Source organism: Genypterus blacodes, unplaced genomic scaffold, assembly GCF_046128005.1.
Source record: "Genypterus blacodes isolate CSIRO-AG114 ecotype Tasmania unplaced genomic scaffold, CSIRO-AGI_Gbla_v1 ptg000090l_1, whole genome shotgun sequence".
NCBI lineage: Eukaryota > Metazoa > Chordata > Actinopteri > Ophidiiformes > Ophidiidae > Genypterus > Genypterus blacodes.
In genome coordinates this window covers 136,111-154,467 of record NW_027466895.1, presented here as the reverse complement: position 1 = coordinate 154,467, position 18,357 = coordinate 136,111, and the positions used below count along the sequence as shown (strand labels likewise).

Here is an 18,357-nt window from a genome sequence, read left to right as displayed (position 1 = left end):
CAGGAAGAGGCGGAGGTCAAGCCAGGGAAGAAGAAAGACACGATCCGAGATTAGTGACTCAGAGAAGTCCTTTATGGGAATATTTCAGATTCCTGTCTCTCTGAAGTTGTTTTTGTGAAACACTTCTGTATCCACAGTGCAAAGAAACGGCTCTGTGGACGACTCAGCACAACACGTTATTTTAATGAGAATGCCAGAGAGAAAGAGAGAGAGAGAGAGAGAGAGACAAAGGCAGACACACTATAAGACATTAAACCACACTGCAGACAGCAACATGTCCTTATATGATCTTATTCACCTTCAAGTGCACCTTTCTTTATCAAATTTCCTACTTCTGATGGCAACTTACTTATTCCATGTGTTCCCCACATTGCCATACATGGTTGGAAAGCTCACCTCACCAGCTTGCACCCAGCTGTGTTCTGATTTCAGCGATATTAAACAGGGATAATCAAATCCAGTGAAACTACATTGTTTGGGGCGGTTGTTCTATGCCACAGTGGAGATTTTCTGCTTTTATTTGTTTTATTCTCAGTATTACAGCACATATGGGTTTGATTTAATCGTCAGACTTCTCCATTATGAGACCCAGTTTGTCTACAAATTTGCTGTTGACTCAGACTCATGACTGCAACTAAACTACTACAAACTGGCTGCAATAATGGCAAAGAGTATTTTAAAAGACTACTGAAAACACATTTTGTTGCACCAAATTTTATTTCTACACTTTGCAGCGCGAGCTTTCAAACAAGACAAGAAGAGAGCATGCAGGAACTGAAGACCATTGCCTAATATGGGGGAGATTTACATGGAAAACTGTCCACACTACACACACACACACACACACACACACACACACACACACACACACACACACACACACACACACACACACACACACACACACACACACACACACACACACACACACACACACACACACACACACACACAGTATCTGCTTGCCTTACATCACAGATATTTACTGTACCCGAGTTCATAAAGCTGAAAGAAATATCAACTCTGCGGCAGATGTTGGCTTAGCCTCCAGCTAAACTCTGTGATCAGTGGCATTGCTGTGATTGGGGGAATCAACCCTCTGATAAGATCTGCCATGATTACTTTGACAGCAAACACCCTCTGTGATTGATCCTGATGAGATATGATGCACCGAGTGGAGACAAGAAGCCTGCCGCTACAAGAACCTCCCACCCCTGCACCATTTATCATAATTTACACGACTTAAGGATGGAGACAGAGATAAAATTCCCCTCCGGGGCGCTCGTATTTGCTTTATCTTCTCCATCGGAATTCCTGTAGTTTTGACTGTCATTGCGGATGACTGCTCCGACTTCACGAGCAGGAATTTCCAATCAGGCAGAGAGGGAATTCTCCAATCGAGCTTTTCGTCCAAATGGCCCAGCGCAACAAAGTCGCTCGATAGCTGCAATTTATATTCTGTGGAAATTCTCCGTCCTAAGCAGATCATGTCAATGTCAATCTTGAATGGTCATGATTCTCCGATTGAGCCCTCATTAAGGGTCAAGGGGTCACCTGTCTCTGCCTCGACCCCCGCGTCAATCAGAGGTTGACCTTTGTGACCGACGTCAAAGTTGAAAAGATGCAGATTTTCTCCACAGAGAGGTCAAAACACAGCAGCAGGGGTTTCAGTCTGTGCATGTATTTAACAATCAATCGTGTAATGGAAATTGCATCTTTGAACCGCAAGTAAATCACAAATATCGACATTTTGACTAAGGTGAATTTTTATGTGAGTCGGTAAACAATTGTCATGGACATGTGTGTGTGACCAAATGGAGAGCGATAGTTAATGGCATGACTAGTTTTGAATCAGTAGACATGAGGGTAAATGGAAGTCTGGATTTAGAGGAAGCCAAACAAAAGGTAACATGCAGACATAGACGAAGGGAACGAGCATCATCCGTCGCGGCATATGTAAACACGTGACGCTCCTAAAGTCTCCTTCTCGTGGTCATTTGTAACAAGGCGCTGACAGCTAAATGGGACGCTTCGCCACAATCGTGACATTGTTTGAAACGCTAAGACGGATGAATAAGAAATGCGTCTAAGGGCAGAAATGTGCAATCTTGTCGTGGCTCTTAGAGCTATCTCAGAGGTCGGAGGTCAGCGTTCATTGACTCAGAGCAGCTAAAACCCCAAAGGATATAAAAGCTCAGCGGACTTGAAAGCGCTACGGCAACAACTGCCATCAATACAGACACGTCAGCAGGGATGTTCCGACTCACGGAAGCCGCTGCCCCCCCATGCCCCTGCCCCCCCACAAGCTACCTGCATTATGAACAGATGTGCCAGGAGCCGAAGCCCCCTTGTCGCCCCAGCACCCCCCGATGCAGCGGTGCATGACGAATGGCTGAATTTCACCAGAGGTCAGGGGGTCAAGTCGTATCCCTTACCCGACCCTGGCATCAGACGCAGATGCATGATGTCAGCTCCACACGAAGGGGAAGGTGACTGCAGAAGCTGCGATCCCCTGGAACTGCTCACCGTGAACCTTCAGCCCACCATCAAATGAGCCCGTCCCTGAGGAGCCGCGCACGCTTTCTTCTGTTCACCTTCACCCCGCAACTCGCCTCCCCACAGACGCCCACCAGAGCCGATCACCTGCGGAGGGAAGCGCACAGGGGAGGTTTTCATTATGTTTCAGATTGTAGGTCACGGTTTCATACTGGTTCAGGTCCTGTGAACCTTTTAGAACACAAGCACTTCTATGACATTAAAGAGACGCCAAAAGCTAATAGGAAACATTAAAAAATGACTTTCTGTAGACTGTAGATGCGAACGCTGATACGTTTGTGTTACATGATTTATATTCTTCAAATATGTCATTGTACTTTAAAACGCTTGGATATGATCCAGGTAAGAACCTATTAAATTGTGGAACTGGTTGGGCCTGTTGGTGGCGCTGTGATTAAGAATACATCTTTTGAACCACAAATCACAGATTGTCCTACTGCAATTGTGGATCAGTAGCCACAAATCTGAGATGTAGGATGTCTGGACTAAGCTGGACAAATGCTTTATACTTGTTTGCCACTTAGATATAATTGGAAGAAGTTGAGTGGATGAGTCATAATTAGAGGACTGTTTGGCCTTGGCAAAGGTATGAACTCCACTGAGTGCCCCTCTAATTACATAAATGTTGTATTCAGTGAAAAACTGCTCGACTGCAGAATATTACCTCAGACTTTGACGTTTTGTTGTCTGTTTCTGGCTAAAGCCTCATTTCCTGCGTCGAGACCAGTCGAAGCTGCAGGACCTCACCAGATGTATTGGCTTTCCAACAATTGTGGCTTGTTTTCCGCTTCGTTGCAACATTATGGTTTCGCCTTTTCCGCCACATTAGTCACAATCTATATTCAACAGGCAAATTCCATTGCTGGATTCCAGCAAAGGATTTTTTGACGTGAAAATGTTTTCAATTAGAGCAAACGGAGCTCCAGTGTTCACATCTTGCACTCTCAGATGATTAATCGTGTCGTGTCTAAGCTTACCGTGTGACTGTTCACCATAGATGCACAGCCTGAGCATAGATGACTCTGTGTTGTGTAGATCTACGTCCACATGTTGTGTAAATTTGTGTGAAACAAAAGGCCATTTATCAGATTAGAGTGGAGCGGCTGCAGGCAGGAACGAGGAAGCCATACTGGCCCATCGCTTATACACTGGGACTTGTGTAAACTTCCTGATGTTTTATATGCTTCCTGGGGTCAGAGGTCAACTCATGAGCACAACCAATCACTGGATAAAGCAGCATCTGAAAGCATTCTGTCATCAATAGAGTGGGATTCGATTAGCTTTGAATCAGCAGCCTTGATGGATGATGTTTTTTAACAGCGTGCTTACATACGTATGATATACATTATACAGACGCTGCATTAAGCAAAGTGTGACACTTTCTGCCTGGAGTTACATCACAGACGCTCACAAGAGCGCAAACCTCCAAGGACAAGAAGAAAATGGTCAAATAATATAGAGACAATAATACACATGTGATATTCCTGAAAATTATGAGACAGTAAAATAATTCCAAGAAATGAAACAAATATTTCTACAAAAAATTCTCCCCCACAAAAATCAAAACAATGTATTAAAGAAAAAATACATCAATCAAATAAAATTCATATACTGCACCCATCTATCAAATTTGTGTAATGCTCACCATTAAACCTGATTCAGCCATCAATTCTGCCTGTGCCGCTGTGAATTATGGGATGTGAAGTACTAGGACGAATGAAGTCATGCAACAGGCTGACGTGCTTTATTAACACAGCTTGTTGTTTCAGCCCACTTTACGCATTTTAATCAGCAGGTTCTCTAAAGACTGATCAATCAAAGGCAGAGTGACAGACTGGATTGAGGCGCAGACAGTTTAATCAATAAGCACTGGATTAGAAGTGAGACGTTTGTCCTCTGAATAACTTCTACCTTAATGATCCTCGCGCTTACTGGAACAAGGAGCTGCTTTCAGATAACTGCAGACTGAAACATTTCCTCCTTCAGCGACATGCGAGCACGCTTCAGTGTAGATAAGAACAATGAATCCAGCCTTTTCAATAACCATCATATTTTTTTCTGAGATAAAAGGTAAAGTATCATTTTCAGTCATAACTGTTCATGTTGTGCTCTGCCAGAGAGCACAGAGCAGAGCATGCAGGAGGAAACAAGACCCAGCTCACTAAACCTCTGGAGGCAGAAATACAACTTTTAGTCGAGTTTTGTTTGCTGCCTAAAAGGCTTCGGTGGAAAACAAACCAATAATCTTTTACGTGAAAGGATGACACATTTTGGCTTCTTGACCATCTTGATGGATCATTGTACAAACAAGTGTTTTTTTTGTAGATTCTGTACAAAAAGATTTCCCTGTTGTCTTTTAAAAAACTGATTTTCATCTTCTATTTCCTATAATTAAATTAAAACCAGTAACTTTCTAGAATTAACATGTGCATTTTCAACTTTTTATACTTTGAAATGTGAAGTGGATCATAAGAATGTTCTAGAATCAATTCATACCTTGTTTCATTTATTTGATTTTTTTATGACATTCTTTTGTCATGGAGAATTTTTAATTTATCTTAGACTTCTAGAATTTCCCTTTGTCATTTTCTTCCACCAGGAATCAATTTCCTGGAAACAAATTAAATGAGCAGGACTCTCTGTGATCTGGCCAGTGTAAACCTCCTGGGACCTCGCTCAGTCTCGGCCCGCCTCCACAGCAGCTCAGTCACCACACAGTTTGCGACCCGTCACTCCCAATCTTCTTGATGACTTCAGCAGCTGTGAGACCCAATGCCCCCCTAATGATTCAAACTGGATGAATTTAGGTCCCGATCAATAATCGAACCCAATGTGGGTGTAGAGCTGGAGATTTAACTGGTTTGACCCAGCGAGTGCCATGGGACCTCTCCGCCCCGGCCAGATGAATGCTGCTAATTAGCTGAGTGAACAGGCAGGAATACTCGTAGGTGATTCCACTCAGGCCTCCCATTGATTTGTTCTGAATGAACCTGTGGAGTCTTTTCCCCGGGGGGACGAGGGGAGCACAGGCTCTCCATTCCAGATTAGGTTGGAGGTCAGTACGACATATGTTTCCATCCCAGAAGAAACAAGAGATACAAGGTTTTCACCCGACAGCAGCAATATCAGATTAATTATAAGATTTGAAACTACGCAAATAGTACCTAAAAAGCTATACTTATGTAATGATAATCAGGGTCTTGACAGTTTTATATTTAATGTCAGGATTTATGAAGTTAGACCCTATGGTGAATTTATGTAGATCTGTGTGGGATCTTAAGTGAGGTAATCGATCTGCATAAAGTAGAAGCAATATTGACAGCTTGGTATTGATCAGATATTTTTGATTACATCTCAAAAATACCACTCTCGGTATACTAAGCAAGCCAGGCATAAGGTATATGAAGGTTCAGCATTCAGCTCAGTTCCCCCACAGCAGGGATCTTCGATGCTGGTACTCTGAGGAATGGCCGCAGCTATGCAGGCCTCACGTCACAAGACATCCACCCCAGATCCTTCTGGAAGATGGCAGATAATGATTAAACAAGAGCTGAGAAGTAGCTCAGTGTGATTAAGGGACTGTGCTCATGTGCAGTATTTACATTTACAGAGTACCTTTACTGAGACTTTATACTGTATCCATAGAATTTCAGATCATTTCCAACCTTTAGGGGATTTAGATATGTAATAAAATATACACACACTAGCTGTGTTTCCAGCACCAGGTAAAACCTTTGTAGATTTGCAGTGTATTTTGTCTCTAAATGTGGAGCGTTCCAGCATTTCCACTCTCTAATACTTGGACTTGATTTAAAGGGCTGAATGTAAGACTTCTACTTCTAAAAGAGTACTTCTTCATCACGGTATTTGGTATTACTTTTACAAGAGTGAAATTCTTTTGATCATATTAGGTAGAGAGAGAGAGAGAGGGAGAGAGTGAGAGAGAGAGAGAGAGAGAGAGGAGAGAGAGGAGAGAGAGAGAGAGAGAGAGAGAGAGAGAGAGGGGAGAGAGAGAGTGTGTGTATGTTGTTAATGAAGGTCTGCTATTGTCCAGCTCTCAAACTAAAACCATCTGCAGCGTCTCTGTGATTACATCAACATCTGTTTCTTCAAATGGGGCCATTATGAGATGAGAGTGGAAGCCATCAAACCTTTGTTGTGTTTCTGTTCTGGCATTTTGTTTCCTCCTAAATGTTCTCGACTGAAGATACCGGTCCATGTCTGATGAGACGACGCAGCGAGGGGAAGTGATGACATGTCGGGAGAGGAAGAGGAAAAGTACACAGGCCATTATGAAACACAAGTTGTGAGTGGCAAAATGAATGCAAGTGTCGAAAGTAGAAGTAGTCACTGTTAGTTGCTGTATTTCAAGATTAGAGGATTTATAGGTCACGTGAAGAGCAAAAGGAAGGATGGATGGAAGGAAGGAGGGAGGACTTTAGAAGTGAGAGATTAAGGACAGATAAAGGGAAAGGAGGCAGGTAGCTAGTCAGCAAGAAACGAACAAAAGGACAAAAATTAAGGACAGGAATAAAAGAGAACAAAAGAGAGAAGGAAGGACATATTGGTCGAAGGGAAAAAAGGAAGGGATTAAGGAAAGAAGAGAGCGCAGAAGGTGAGTGAAAGCAGGAAGGTAACGTGGAAGGACAAACGAATAAAGGAGGAGATAATTAGTGGAAGAGGGACAGAAGGAAGATAGAGAGAACAAAAGAAGAACAAGCAGACTGAAATAGGGAAGGAAAGTTGACAGATTAGTTTAGTGGAATCACAGATGATAAACAAAGTTGGAGGAACGAGAGCGTAAACAGTGTGAGTTAGCGGCTCCCAGGGGCCCTGTGCGCTTCCTCACAGATGCTTAATGGCTTCTGGTGGATTAATGGGAGCGCGTGTAGGCCAGAGGTGCGAGTCCTCACACATAAAACACACACATGCTCAAAACCACACACACAGACACACACACACTGTGCTTTTCATGGTTTGCGTCGAGAAACAAACACTTGCATGGCCTCCTGAGTGTGTTTACGCCAGAGAGCAACGATCCCCGAGCTGATGATGGATTCGTCTCTAAACGCGGAAAGCTGGCGGCGTCGAGATGAACCCATTTACCGTCGTGGGTTTGAATCCCTGGCCACCTTCTGACGCTGGATCCCTTAGTGCGATTGGAATCGAGGACGGGAGGCGTCAAACGCTCATTACAAGGAAGGGAATCAGATTTTTGATGGTGGATTGCGGCGCACAAGTTCTGTGGGTTTCCACGTCGCATACAGAAGGAGGGTTCGGAGGAGTTCCGCCTGGTCCTATCTCTGGACCACAACTGCTTCGAAAATCAGCTCGAGGATACATCCTGCAAACTTATGGGGAGAAACTGTGGTCGTGTTTGTGTTTTTTCTCCCGCAGCCAGGCAGAAGCGCCATGAAACATTATACACAAGTTTATATCCGAAGAATGCCTGTTAACGTAATAACGCTACGCTAACGTGCGACGATTGTGTTACAGTGAAAGGGGGGCAGGGGGGTTTGTGGTAAGGGATGCGGTGTTGAGGATCTTCTGGAATTCAATTACAGGGTGGTCAGTGAAAATACTCCAAGTTTTTCCATTTGGAATACTGCATCTAAGATAGAAATAAAGTACTTACTGCACTGCATTTATCATCATACACACATCCATGAACTACTGATTGAACCGGTGGATCGTCTGACTTCTCTGGGCTTCTCAGAGCAAAAACAGTGGAAGTAATTATCGTTAATATCCAAGGATGTCGTCTTATCTCTGCAGGTTATCAGAGCAGTTTTTCGATCGTCGCAGAATACTTCAAGGAGCAGATTTTGGCTTTGGCCTACGTTTAGAATCAAGAGGATCCTCAACTGGGTCACAGAGGCAGCATGACAAGCAAAGTAGCCCAGATGTCCCTCACCATGCCTGGCCGCATTCTCAAGTTCTTCCCGGAGATCCAGGAACAGATGGGCTCTGCTAATCCCTCCAGTGTTATTCTGGATCTCCTCCCAGTTAGATGTGCCTGGAACACAGCGAGCGAGGGAGGCGTCCAAGAACGCAGATCGACCGGTAAATCGAAAGCTTTGCCTCCGGGCTCGGCTCTCCTTCTCTCCATCACGATACTCGGATAGAGTGTCGGTCTCACACTCCGTCCTATCAAAACTGCAGAAAAAGGGCCCCTTGTACTTGGATCTGCCCCGGGCCCCCAAGCCTCTCAGTCTGGCCCAGTTGTTCAATTGAGGGTTCCAGCGAAGACAGGAGCAATTTGCCTGAATTAACACACACCATCACACACTTATAAGTCATCTGAAGCACATTTCAGGAGGATACAGTCTGCTGCTGTACCGTTGCTCTCTCGGCATAAATCGGCTCTGTTAGCGCCGTACGTCCTAAATGACGAGGCAAAGGTCTGCGTGCGGAACATGAGATGGAAAAAGGCGATTCATCACGACCCACATTTTCCAACAACGCCGATGAGTTTTACTGTGAATTTACTGCCGCTGGCCCCTTTGGCCCTCTGCCAAGTGGGCAACTGTTTACTCCATGAGGAGAGAAGGAAGGGCGCCACTTTGATGCTACAACCTGCCGTCTCGTCTTGTCCAAGGGGTAAATCACAAAACACGAGGGCGGGAAAATTGAGACGCAGTTGGAAAGACTGAGAAGAGTTCCTTCCTAGATATTAAGCGATTGTGTGAGAAAACACAGCTAATTCCTTATCAATCTCTTACACGGCACCATTATGGGGATTCGAACCCTCCACCTGAGGGCTGGACTGTACCAAACGGACTAGGTCTAGAGAGATACTGTATGTCGAAATGCAGCATTCCCAAACTCCCATGTGACCCTGCGCCTCCTCATAACAATGTCGATAAGAGTGTTCGGGAGGGTAAGAGATCCCATGACCTGAGATTCACCGCGCTCCCGCCAGCTTCCTCCCACTCCTTATCAAATATGACAGAATTCCAGGCTTGTTGTGCCCCAGAAAACCTGGTGGGAATGTTGAATTGTTTCCCGCAGGCAGACGTGGAAAGTAAACAAACACATTTAATCATTATTTTGAGGTATTTTTGATGCATTTGTTGAGTGTTTTTCCGCAGCATTCCAGGGTCACGTCTGTAGCTTTCATTCCCTGTTCTGTTCACACCGGGAATGAACCGCTATAAGGTCTAATCGTGAACGTTTGCGTATGAAAACTAATCAAATCCACCGTTTTCTTTTTCCACGGTCCTGTCGCACACAATCTTCATAAGAAAGGATTTGGGACGTCGTGGTGCTGTTCCTGATTTTTGCCATGTAGGAATGTTGGAGTTATTTCCTCATAATATCCGGAGGGAAGTTTCACCGCGAGTCCTCAGACTGACAGACAGATTCATGATCACGGCACAGAGATGAAGACACATGGACGACACACAGTGCTTATTGTGTCTCACTTGCCACTTTTCCAATCACATTCTTTCGCTCTCCTTCTCTCTCTCGTCCTTCTCTCTCACACTGTTTATTTCTGACACGGAGACGTTTCAGTACTCGCTCTCTCGCTCTCTCTCACTTGCTCTCCATATATTTCATTCTGTCTCATCCCTCTCTTCCTCTCACTCGATCCTTCTCCCTCTTTTGTGTTTTGCTCTGCTGTGTCTCTTTCTTCATGGTTCAGTCTCTTCTGTCTCTCTCTTCCTCCCTCACTCCCTTTCTCTTTTATCCCCCCTCTCTCACACATTGGTGTCGCGCTCTCCCTCTGGCTCATTCTCTCTCTCTCTATCATTGTTTCCTCAGTCCTTATTGGACTCTCTCGCTTTCATTTGTCTTTCTGTCCCCCCTATCTCACTCCCCTTCATTTCTCTCTATCTCTCATTCTCTGTCTTGGTCTCTCTCGCCCCCTCTCTTTCAGGTTTCTCTCTCCTTTATTTATCTTTCTCACTCTCATCTCTTTCTCCCCCTCTCCCTCTCTGCCAGCTCAGAGAGATTGAATGCATGAAAATATGTCTGACAGCTGTGTGGAAAACATATGCAGCTGATAAGCTGGAGCAAGAGCAGCAGGGTGTTCGGTTTCAGGTGAAATCAAAAATATATTTTCATCAGCGAAGGACCGAACTCAACAAAAAGGAACCACACCACTGAATGAGACTTTGCTGTGATCATTCTGTGTCGTTTTTGTTCCATTAGTCCCCACAAAAACAAAAACACCTTCAGCAAACGTGACAAATGACAAAAACAGGATGTGGGCTGAAGACGGAGAGAGGCTGAAGCGGTAAAATTGGGAAACACTGCCACCTAGTGTATACAGTCGGACAGGATGAACCACACACACACACACACACACACACACACACACACACACACACAGCTCATTTCCTCTCTATGCTGCAGAAATATACAGACAACAAATATTCACACAGATTCAACACTTTAGTGAACAGTGTCTTTTTCTACAGTTACATATGAAAACAAACTACAGTAAAAAAAAAGAAGAAGACCAACTTACACCTCAGATCTTATTCATCAAAAATTATTTGTTCATCATTGATTTTTGGGGCCCAATGTGTTAATTTGGTAGACATATACATTATTTTTTAACAATTTTGCAAGTTTCCTGAGTATGTGATGAGGCAGCAGTTCCCTCTTCGGCCACTTGATGATGCTCTCTCAACACAAAAATGCTACCGGAGATTCTTCACACCGCCAACAACGCAAACCCTCCCAGAAAACTGCACACTCTTTTAAATCACGAGGTTTCTCCTTTTGAGAACCACATCGATCACGGGGGGGGGAGACGCAGATAAAGACATTTGAGGGGATTGAGGGAAAACGTAGAAACCTTGCATCATGAAGACATGAGGAGAGGACGGAGCGCTGCTGCTGTCTTGGTAAAAACTCCTCAGTGATTCTGAAAACGTACATGGGAACTTTTTCAAACATATACAAGACAAGCCGATGTTAAAATAGGGACGTGACAACTCCAAGCAGGTGTTGCTCAAGAAAGCAGCATCTGTTCTGAGACAAAGGTACATTGCGAGCCTCCACTCATTCATCAAACGCCACAGAACTGCCTGGATCTTGTTGTTTTACCCAATGTGACAAGGTTAGACGTTTCCCTGTGTAAACCCAATCTGGCAGCCTCCTCAAGCAAGTAATACAAATACAAGTAAAACATGCTGCTCCTGTTTCATATTCTGCTGTGGCGATCGATCTCCATACAAAATCATGGAGCGACTTAGAGGAGTACAAATTGGAATGTTTTATTTTTTAGGCTTTGTGGGTTTATGATGAGGCTCAATGCAGTCAGACTAATCGTGGGCATTGAAGTTTATCACCTGGGGAAAACTGAGTGAGAACACTCTCGACATCATCACCCAACACCATTATCCTCATCATCATCATTAGGTAGTGAAGGCAGCCAGGAGTAAAATTCCTCCAGCGACCGAGATTTTGAAAGCTGGAATCAATAGAAAGGCTAAAATGCGGAATACAGCACGGACGCCGGTTACAGCAATTACCTGTTTGTACGAGACGAGCGGGCGAGCGGGTGCCTTTGAAGTAAACATCGATCAAGCGTTCTGCGGTTTGATCAAACGGGCAACCACCAGCGCAAATGTACAAATTCTTTCAAGTACAAACCCGTCAAGGTTTTCACTGAAAAACAAAGCATCTGTTTCCGTCTGAAGTGATTATGTGGCACAGACAGAAATAAAAGTGGATTGGAAGCCATTTTGCTCCGAGCGTTCTATGTAATGTCCTGTTTATGGCTGTCATTTCTCTTTTTCACTGTAGTTCAAACATTGATTGTTAAAATGCCTCAGTGACTACAGATGGCGTTGTGGATTATTACCGTGTTTTACTATTGACTAAACAAGCATCAGTGACACATTCTGTCACCAGCCTACGTGAGTGTGTCTACGGCCACGCGTCCTCGTACTTCAGGTCCGTAAAACAACACCTGCTGACTCATCCTCAGGGAGGCGCCAGGTCCTTTTGGAGGGCCCGGAACAGCTGGACCAGCGTGTCTGTCCAGGCGTCCCTCTGGTGCTGGTTTGTGATGTTTGCCAGGGTCTGTGTGGTGTAGACCAGAGTCAGCACAGTCCTCTCAAAGTCTCGCCAGCTCAGGGCCTGGCGCCGCCGGGACAGTTCGGACGCCAGGCGGCGAATGTCAGAGAGCCTCTTGGGTAGGACGTCCTCGCAGACCACCTCCAGCTTGTCCACGCCCCTCAGGGATGCCAGCTCCTGGTCTGGGATCAGCACAGCCTCTTCCTCCTTGGCTATCTGCATTCCAGACAGCAGGATCTGAGAGATACAGGAGGAGAGGAAGGACAACTAGTTTATTAATTCAACCATAGTGGACATAATTGACAAATGACTCCAGATAAGCTAATAATATAGAAATGTCTGCAAGGGTCAAGCATATTGATTTCCATATATTGGACGTGAACTTTGATCAAACACATATTCAAGCTCCCTGCATGCAAAGACACTTGGTGCTGAAGCTTGACTGCAGATGTGTCACTTGGACACATCCCCCACTCGTCCTCCTGATTTCCAGTAAAGACGCGTCTGACCTCAAAGAGCAGGTTCGCGTCCTCCACCGAGTGCTGGAACACCGGGTCGATCAGCGCGTACGTTCCACGTCTGATCCTGCTTGCCGATGGAAACAGAGCTGCCACAGACAGGAACAGGAAATTGGATTATAAAAATGCCAGAATGTTCCAGAAGACGCGTGTGTGGGCCAGAGAGCGAACACACACACACACACACACACACACTCACACACACACACACACACACACACACACATACACACACACACACACACACACACACACACACATACACACACACACACACACACACACACACACAGATTCATTACTGGTTCAATATGATGCAGGCGTTTAAGAACCAGATGTGACAATGCTGAGCTGTGATTGGCTGATGGGAAACAGATCCTGCTTGTTAACCTTCCTCAGCATCCAAAGGTGAGACAGCCAAGGTATTAGAGGAGTGCAGTTATTTCCCATAATAAGGCAAAATACTTAACAGTATATTACAGTACTGAAGTTTTGAGAGAATTTATACTTCAGATGAGTATTTAAAGTTTAGCTTTTTGGTTTTGAGTGTTTGAGCTAAACATTTAATGAGGGCGATCTAGAGAATGAAGTTGTTATACTTTGAGAGAAAAATGTCACAATGTTAAGAGAATAAAATTGAAACAGTTGAAGAAAAAAATCTATTTGATAAATATTATTTTAATTGCCTTTAACATTGTTACTAACTAAACAAGTAAAACCCACTACTTCTACTACTAACTAATCAACCATCAACAATTTAACCATTTTACATCATTTGAACTAACTAACTAACTCACTAACTCACTAACTCACTCACTCACTCACTAACTAACTAAGAGAAGAGAAGAGAAGTTTCGTTTCAGTTCACCGGTTTGAAACTTAAAAACATGAAAGTCCAAATTAAATTCTTGCAGAACATAAACGTGTCAGAGAAATGATTTATGCACCAAGCTCGCTGTTAGAGTGTGTGTGTGTGTGTGTGTGTGTGTGTGTGTGTGTGTGTGTGTGTGTGTGTGTGTGTGTGTGCGTGCGTGTGTGTGTGTGTGTGTGTGCTTGTAGTGTTTGGAGATCCCCGCTGGCGATGAGGTCTGTGGCAGGTCAAGTGTAAATGAGGCTGGTGTGAAGGAGGTCAGACAAGGGAGGCAGGAGAGGTCATGTGAGGATGAGGAGTGACTTCATTCCCCCAAAAGCTGATTAGAGCTGAAAGTGTGATTCAAACATAACGACTCGAGGTGAAACTTCCTCTGAGGTCCTCCAGCTTCTCCCTCTGTTGTTCCAAGGTCTCGGCCCAGTGGTGGATATAGATACGGCGATCTTAATGAGCTCTGAAACGCAAACACTTGGCTCTCCGTCTCCAGTTCGGTTCGAATCCCTGGCGCCCCTGCGGGGTCACGCACACACGCCACGCTCCTGCTTCTCCTTCTCCAGTTGGACGGTAGTGATCGTCCGTGCAGCTGCATTCCTTTTGTTTGGTGAGCGAGTCCAGCCTGGAGCTCGCATACAGGAAGCTGGCTGGCCTCTACCCGTACCTGCTTCCTGCCTCACTGCCAGCTTGAGCTCCAAACTCTCAACAGTAAGCCGTCTGTTCTCACACTGAGCTGGAAAAATGGCGTCACCCTCCAAACATCTACTCATAACGTGCTCCACCTTATAATGCAACCTGAGGCTACGCCAGGGTTTCCATGAGGGAGACGTTTCCACCTGCATGGAGCGCCGAAAATATCTCCTTAAGTTCCTCCTTCCTTTCCTTTTTCTCTTCTCTTCACTTCCTGCCTCATAGTTTTTTGTTTTCTTCCATTCTTTCGTGACTTTTCGCTTTTTCCGTCACTCTAATTTTGATATTCCTGATATTATTAAATGCCTTCCCTACTACCTTCAGGCCAAATGCCTTCCTTCCTTCCTTCCTTTCTTCTTCTCCGAGGCTCACCTGTTTAATTATCATAAGTGAGTCGCAGCTTGTAGCGAAAAATGTACCGTCATCATCAAGTTAGTGAGTCAGAAATGCACAATCAGCAGCCCAGGAATGCGTCCCTAGGGTGCTATCAGTGTAAAAAGGACAACACCCATGGGACCGCTCATTAGTCGCAGGGTTATGTTGATAGCTAGGGCCTGTGTTGTAACAGGAAGTGCGCTGGTCAGACATTCAATACTGATTCACATTGAAGTTTAATGTTGTTTTTACATATAAGTATGTGTATGTGATGTCCTAGATGTCGGAGGAAAGATCGGTGTTGGGAAAGAGACAAAAATGCAGCAATAGCACTATAAGGAGCCAAAAACATCAAGTCACCCCTAGAGCGAATGACACGTTTAAAGTTGTAAGGTATCTGAAAGTGGCTGTGTGTGGATGCTTTGTCGAGCTCGCACAGCCTCGTGTGCCTCATGCATCCATAAAGTCTCTATACCATCCCGAAAGCCATATGGGAATTCCACGAGAGAGGCGGTTGTCATCTACATCATCCTATGTCCTTTAACTTCAAGTGATCTGTGTCCATGTTTGTTGAGGCGTCGTGCTGTGTTTGTTTATCAAAGCTTTCAACCCTCCGCGACACAGAAACAACAGCGCTGACATTTCAAGTCTGGAACGTGTGGCACGTCCGCAACTTATTTTTCCCACTTTTTCCTGTAAATCCCTCTCACTGGCGTTGTTCAGAGTCGTTGGCTTGTTCGCAGGATCATAAAAAATGGAAAGGAATGGAAAGGATTTTATTGCGTTATATGCTGCTAGTTCCATAGGGGGCGTGTCCCCAGTATCCTATGGTTCTCATGGTTACCTCAAAATCCACCAAACTTCCCCCTTTTGATTATGTGCCTTTATTTCAGCTGAGTATTAGGCGACTTTTCACAGCGAGGTCTTTATTATTTTTCGAGGAGAATTGAACCCTCGACGCAGAGGCTCTGCATCATTTTAATGAAAGTTTGGTTCCCTCTCACAGTCACCCTGAGGGGTGCAGATGTTGTTCCCTCATCACCCTCACCAGCGCTGAGCTGGAGGTTCCACACCCGAGCATAGTGACGTCGGGGTGGGGGGGAGGCCCGGGCGACCAAACGCTGAATGTTCAGGAACACGAGGGACAGACGGGCAAAGACAAAGACACATTCAACAGCAAGTGCTCACGACATCACTGTGTGAGGTGAGTCATCCCCTAAATACACACAGAGGTGATTTCCTACGCCCCTGACATTTATCATCTATGAATACGTCCATTCACACTCGCATCGTCTCAGTCTGAGTCTCATATTTTCATTAATTCTGACATTTGGAAGAAATAAATAAAGTTAGTTGTAGTTTAGTCAGAGTTTTAACATGCAGGTGAACATAAAGAGATACTGACTGTCTCACTTAACAAATACATAATACAAGGTTTTACACTACAATAATCCAATAAAACACTAATAGTACATTATTTTACTGTGCATCAATCAAATAAATTGAAGTAAACTAAAAATAATTAAAATTAGAACAAAAATGTCATAAAAATCCCGATTTTTGCAAATTAACTCTTCAATCATTAGTAAATGGAAGTCTTCCTCATAAAGGCTGAGAAGACAAGAAAGTGATGCTGGTGGAGGACAATCATCAGATCAAGAGATTTTTCACAACCTGTCAACTCTAAAGCTCTTATCAATGCCTGATTATGGATCGATAACCCATCAATAGTCTATTAACTGATACCAAACACACAGACAGCTGACCTACCTGCTCTGCGGTGCTGAGTGGCTGCCACGTAAACAGACAGGTAGACGACAGTGATCACACCCCACCACTGCGGCATGTTGATCATCACACACACACACACTCACTCACAGGTGCACACACACTCTTCCCTGTCTTGCTCTGTGTTTGCACCATTAGAGAGAAAGACGCTCGGCCCTGACGAAGGCAGATGGAGGAACAGTGACTGTCGAGCTCTGACATTTTACACACTCCCTCCCTCCCTCCCTCTCTTTCTCTCTCTCTCTCTCTCTCTCTCTCTGTGTATGTGTGTGCTGTCACAGGCCTCGCTGGGCTCTCATCTGGAAATCATCAGGACTCTGGGAACGCCCGCCCTGCTCTGCTGGCTGGACTTCCCTGCTGCTACTGGCGGATGCTGCAGCGACCGACTGCATGACTGAGTGCCGACTCATCAGCTGGCTGGCAGGCCGGTGTGCTGATTGATTGATTGAGCGTCAAACGGTACCCTGAGCCAGACTCACACCAGCACTGGCACAACAGATCAATGGCCTCCTCACGAAAGTGCTTATGCACCTCATCAGCTTAATGTTTCCTGTAAAATCACCCAAAACAGAAAATCACACTCTACTCCACATCACATACAAGTTGTTTTTACTTTTCTTTCAACTCATATTTAACCTGTCAAGCCTGAACAGACACAGGACTGTGTTTCTGATCATAGCCCAGGCTGTAGCCCAGGCTGGCGCTGTAGCACTGGGCCAGAGGAAGGGACTTTAAGGGAATAGTTACTGTCCTTACAGAGAGAAAGTCCCCATGGATATCTCAAAAAAGTTATGAACAGATGTCAGTGAAACTTGGTGAGCAGGTCGGACACGATCAAGGGAGATGGTGACGGTTAAATGTGACGGTGCCATTCAGGCGTTTATAACTTTTTAACTGTGAGTCAAAGAATGACAACAGTGTTCCAGTGGAATGCTCGGATCTATTTTTGTGTCTCCTCCTCTGCACTTGTAGTTTCATCACACTATTGTATCATCGTACTTCCTTAGTCGCTCCCCCGAATGCTAAACTGGTGACACCAAATCCGCTTTGCAAAAAACAACGTCGCAATTCAAAAAGTCGACGCTCTTCCGACTGAGACAGACGGAGCGGGAAGCAGTCACGTGTCGACGGCGAGCAGCGACTACAACAACAATGTGCAGATCACCGTGAGCCGCCGGATTCAGAGCTGTCGAGAGTGTTTTCCTCTCTCTCGTCTTCATCTCTCCACATCCTCTTCCTGGCCCCTTGTTGTCACAGAAAAGGTGCAATAAACACAATTTTCCCATTCTGCTGCCAAAGCATATAATCGAGCCGCGTAGGAGCTCCAGGATTTTGCCTCGGTTGTTGTTTTTCTGGCACAGGCATTCGCGAGGAAAACAGCGGCGGAGACCTAATCAGTCTCTTCACATCGGGGATGGAGGTCAGAATTGTGAAGGGGGTGTGACATTTAATCAAGGCACGTATATTCAAACTAAGAAGCGGAGATAAAAAGCCGGGGTTGCTTGCTTATCGACACGGTGCTGCAGGAATAAA

At 44.9% G+C, this 18,357-nt stretch overlaps 1 protein-coding gene across 1 annotated transcript; it reads right to left on the bottom strand.

The window, feature by feature from the left end:
* Positions 1-10,982: 10,982 nt before the first annotated feature.
* On the bottom strand, positions 10,983-17,017 carry fam180a (family with sequence similarity 180 member A). Its single transcript, XM_076158958.1, has 3 exons — positions 16,807-17,017; positions 13,098-13,195; positions 10,983-12,825 (listed from the first exon to the last, which is right to left on the bottom strand). The coding sequence occupies exons 1-3, from the start codon at positions 16,889-16,891 to the stop codon at positions 12,496-12,498; spliced, it is 513 nt and encodes a 170-aa protein (XP_076015073.1). The 5' UTR covers positions 16,892-17,017; the 3' UTR covers positions 10,983-12,495.
* Positions 17,018-18,357: the final 1,340 nt, after the last annotated feature.